The sequence below is a fragment of the Bison bison genome, unplaced genomic scaffold, assembly GCF_000754665.1.
Source record: "Bison bison bison isolate TAMUID 2011002044 unplaced genomic scaffold, Bison_UMD1.0 scf7180017845702, whole genome shotgun sequence".
In the NCBI taxonomy this organism is placed as follows: Eukaryota; Metazoa; Chordata; class Mammalia; order Artiodactyla; family Bovidae; genus Bison; species Bison bison.
The window spans coordinates 12,628-16,469 of record NW_011476275.1 but is presented as its reverse complement, the minus strand read 5'-3'; the positions used below and the strand labels follow the sequence as shown (position 1 = coordinate 16,469).

General features: G+C 62.3%; 1 protein-coding gene across 1 annotated transcript in view; it reads right to left on the bottom strand.

Moving 5' to 3' along the window:
* TOP1MT (topoisomerase (DNA) I, mitochondrial) overlaps positions 1-3,240 on the bottom strand; it is a 14,029-nt gene extending 10,789 nt beyond the window's left edge. Inside the window, 3 exon segments of the mRNA XM_010836786.1 lie at positions 1,360-1,485; positions 2,680-3,081; positions 3,194-3,240. Coding sequence (XP_010835088.1) covers positions 1,360-1,485; positions 2,680-3,081; positions 3,194-3,240 — 575 coding nt within the window.
* Positions 3,241-3,842: the final 602 nt, after the last annotated feature.

Below are 3,842 nucleotides of genomic sequence, written 5' to 3'. Positions count from 1 at the left end.
TCATCTATGGACTGTGAAGAAAGCTGAGCGCCAAAGAATTGATGCTTTTGAACTGTGGTGTTGGAGAAGACTCTTGAGAGTCCCTTGGACTGCAAGGAGGTCCAACCAGTCCATCCTAAAGGAGATCAGTCCTGGGTGTTCATTGGAAGGACTGATGCTAAAGCTGAAACTCCAGTACTTTGGCCACCTCATGCAAAGAATTGACTCATTGGGAAAGACCCTGATGCTGGGAGGGATTGGGGGCAGGAGGAGAAGGGGACGACAGAGGATGAGATGGCTGGATGGCATCACCGACTCAATGGATGTGAGTCTGAGTGAACTCTGGCAGTTGGTGATGGACAGGGAGGCCTGGTGTGCTGTGATTCATGGGGTCGCAAAGAGTCAGACACGACTGAGCGACCGAATTGAATTGAATGATTTACTTTGCTGCTACGCTCACATCGAAGTTTCCAGATCAACAACACCTGCAGTGTGAGGATGCACATCACCACTTAACAGAAGCAAAACTAAAGGCTCCAGAGCAGACGTGTGATTAACTGTAGCAGCTGCAGCCTTTAAACACCTTCCCGTTTGCCCAGTGACTTCCAACATTTTACTCGGAGCGCCGGCACTAGGGACAGCTCAGGGGAGAAGCGGGTCCAGCTCAGGAGCATGACGGCCGGTGCGGGAGGGCCTTCACCACGGAGTTCTCTCCGCCGTTGTGCGTTTGAGAACTTTTATCACAGAACGTTGGAAAAATAAATACAAATACACTTTAGTTTGATGGTAAGAAGAAGGCGGTCATGATAAAAGAACACAGTTCTTCCCCAAACTAGCTTCTGAAGAAAAGGTGAAGAAGACAGAACCAGGCCCAAGGGGCTCAGTTACTGCCCTGCTAGCATCCCCCTCCCCACAGCTGGGCCGCCCAGGTGCCCTTAAGGGGCAGAGCTGGTTCTGACAGCCATGGAACCTAGTCTAGCTCTGGAAAACAGATTCTAAACCGAAACCTACATCAACGGCGTTGCAGGGGTCAAGGAAAAGACGTGGCTGCGTGTGTGTGCTGGCTGAGCGCCCCCCAGAGACAGGTTCCTGCAACCCAGCAGGAACCCGGGGGTCACCACGGGGTCACCAGGCCCCCAAGCAGGCAAGTGATGCAAAAGCCCCAGCGAAAGAGCAGAGGGCACCAGAGGCCTCCCTAGGGCGGCGCCTTGCAGGAGCCGGGAAAGCCTGCCAGCGACCAGGTGTGAACCACAGACTTGGAAGTCGCCTAGCCTGGCTCCAGGTACACGGGTCAGCCTGGACCCAGGTGGGAGAGCCACCGACAGAGCAGGCCTAGGTGGCCAGTTACCGGATGCTGAAGGCGGCCCTACCCACGACCACTTGAGCCGCCGGGGCGGTCCTCACCGAACTCCCTCAGGAAGGGGCTCTTAGGGGGCCGCGAACCACGGCCCTCTGTGCTCCAGCTGCGTCCACTTCACGCCGCCCGGGCTCTTCTCCTCTTCCCTCCTGGAGGACACGCTAGAACATTCCCACACTCACACTGCGCACAGGCCCTCCTCGCAGCCCCGTAGACTCCACCCCCGGCTGAATCAGGCCAGGGGCCAGGTCTCCCTGCTGGGGGCGGGGCGCCGGGATGGACCCTGCCCGGCCTCAGGCCACGCCCCTCTTTAAACATCCCACAGCGTCTCCCAGGCCCAAAGGGAGGAGTCCCAGGGGACTCCTCCTACTTGCGCAACTACTTGTCCAACCTACTTGTCCAACCTGCTTGCGCAAAGTTGACAACCGCAACTCGAAGCTTTGTCTTGGAATGCATCTACTGAGGGTGCTCCAGCGAAAGGACCACTACAACCCTGCCAGGCTTCACACTCGGGCCTCATCCCTCTGTTCCCCGGACGCTCCCTCCCCGCCCCCAGCAGGGCCCGAGCCCCCAGAGGCAGACTCTTTACTGGCTGCGGTGGGAATGTGCTGACAGCACTTGAGTCACAGCAGGGGCCACGTGGATTACACTCAGTGAGACTACCCTGGAAGCACTAGGTTAACAGAGCTCCAATAGGAGCTCCTGAGCGCAGCGCCATGCAGGCGTGAACCCACCCTGCTCTCTGGAAAGGTGGCATTTCATGCAGAGGAGAAGCCCACCGCCCTCGCTGTACTCCACACCCCCTCACAACTCAGCCCCCGTGTGTCCACAGGGCCTCTGCCCACATCCCCCAGGAAAGAGCCCGGGAGCACCGCGGGCAGAAGGAAGCCTCAGCTCGGAGCACAACGGCCACTAGGGGGACTGATCGCACGTTCTGTGCCCACGATCAGAATGAATGGACTGAAGCTCCTGGAAACCAAGAAACTGGGAGTCCAGTGCGACGAGAGGCCCGTGTCAGAGCACACCCATCAGGTTCAAAACCACACTACGGTGCTGAGGCCACGCACAGCTACATGAGCAACAGATCTTACCAAAGCTGAACGGAGGAAGAAACCGCCAAATGGGGGCCCCCCGGGGAGCAGGGGTGAGAAGGGGGGGCTGCACCCCCCAGGCACGTCCGGAAACATCACGCGCTGCACCTGAGGCCTAAGGTCACCTTCGGGGGAACCCAGGACCACGCGCGCCCTCCGCTGCGCTCCCGCCCCGCCCAGCAGCAGAGGTCAGGGGTCTGGGAGGAGCCGGGACGCGCCCTCCCTGCGCCTTCGCCCGTGGTCTTCGCTCACCTCACCGGCTCGGCGGCCGACCCTCTCTGCCAGGGCTGAAGGCCTTGGGGGACGTCGGGACGCACCCTGCTCTTCAGGGGCCGTGTGCAAAAGCCCCGGCCCGCCCCCGCGGGGGAGCCGCGCCTGCCGAGCACAGGGCAGCCTGGCCCTGGGAGGTGTTCTTCCTCCGCAGGGCGTCTTCCCGGCCCCACGGCGGGCCCAGACAGGGAAATGCGGCCCCCACGCGGTCCCTTGTCCCCGCCTTGCTCCTCCGCCCTGAGCTCTCGGGACAGCCTCCCGACGCCGCGGACAGGCCCCGGATTCAAGTCGTCCCGCCGACCCCTCCGTCCCCAGACCGTGGCCGACAGCCGCAGGATGCGCACGCGGCCCCGCGACCCGCGCGCAGTTCCTCCCCACAGTGGCCTGGGAACAGCAAGGGGCCGCACTCATTAGGGGCTGCAGGAACACCCAGGGGCAGGGCTTCAGCGCGTGCCCAGCAGCTCCCGAGGGCTCCTGGTAGGTCCTCCGTAATCACACTCTCGCCTGCACACCGGGCCAGACATGGAGGAGGGGCACCTCCATGCTGTCGGAGGGCCCTACAGGTGAAGCTGGGTCAGGGCACCGTGCAAACACCAGCGCCACCTCCCAGGCGTTCCCACGCGGCCCCACACTGCGGACCAGCCCCTCGCTGTCACCCCGTGCTCCTGAGCCCGCCCTCCTGTACCACTGTCCCTGGATTTGACACCGGCTCCCGCCCTGGGCAGGACGGTCCAGCGACAAGCCCTCTGGGGCCGCCCGGTCCAGAGAGCTGCCAGCACAGGGCAGAGGTCCACCACTTGTCAACCGCGTCAACCGCCTGCATCTGTGAGATGGGGCTTAGGGACTGCGGGAGGTGGACACGCGCAGTTGTCAGCGTGCACCCAGAACACACGCAGCAGGCCCAGGCACGCCTGCCAGTGCCCCCGCCCAAGGGGCAGCCGGGCTTCCACAGACACAGCCTACCCCCACATCCCTAGTAACCCCACCCCTGCCACCAGCCCCTCAGTCCCCACGGACATCCAGTGGCTGAAGCACTGGTGCAGAGCTGCACAGCTGCAAGGGCTGGTTCTCAGCACCCAGGCGGCCATGGTGGGGGTCACCCCAGTTTTGGAATGAGCCACGCACCGCTGACTGAACACGCACTA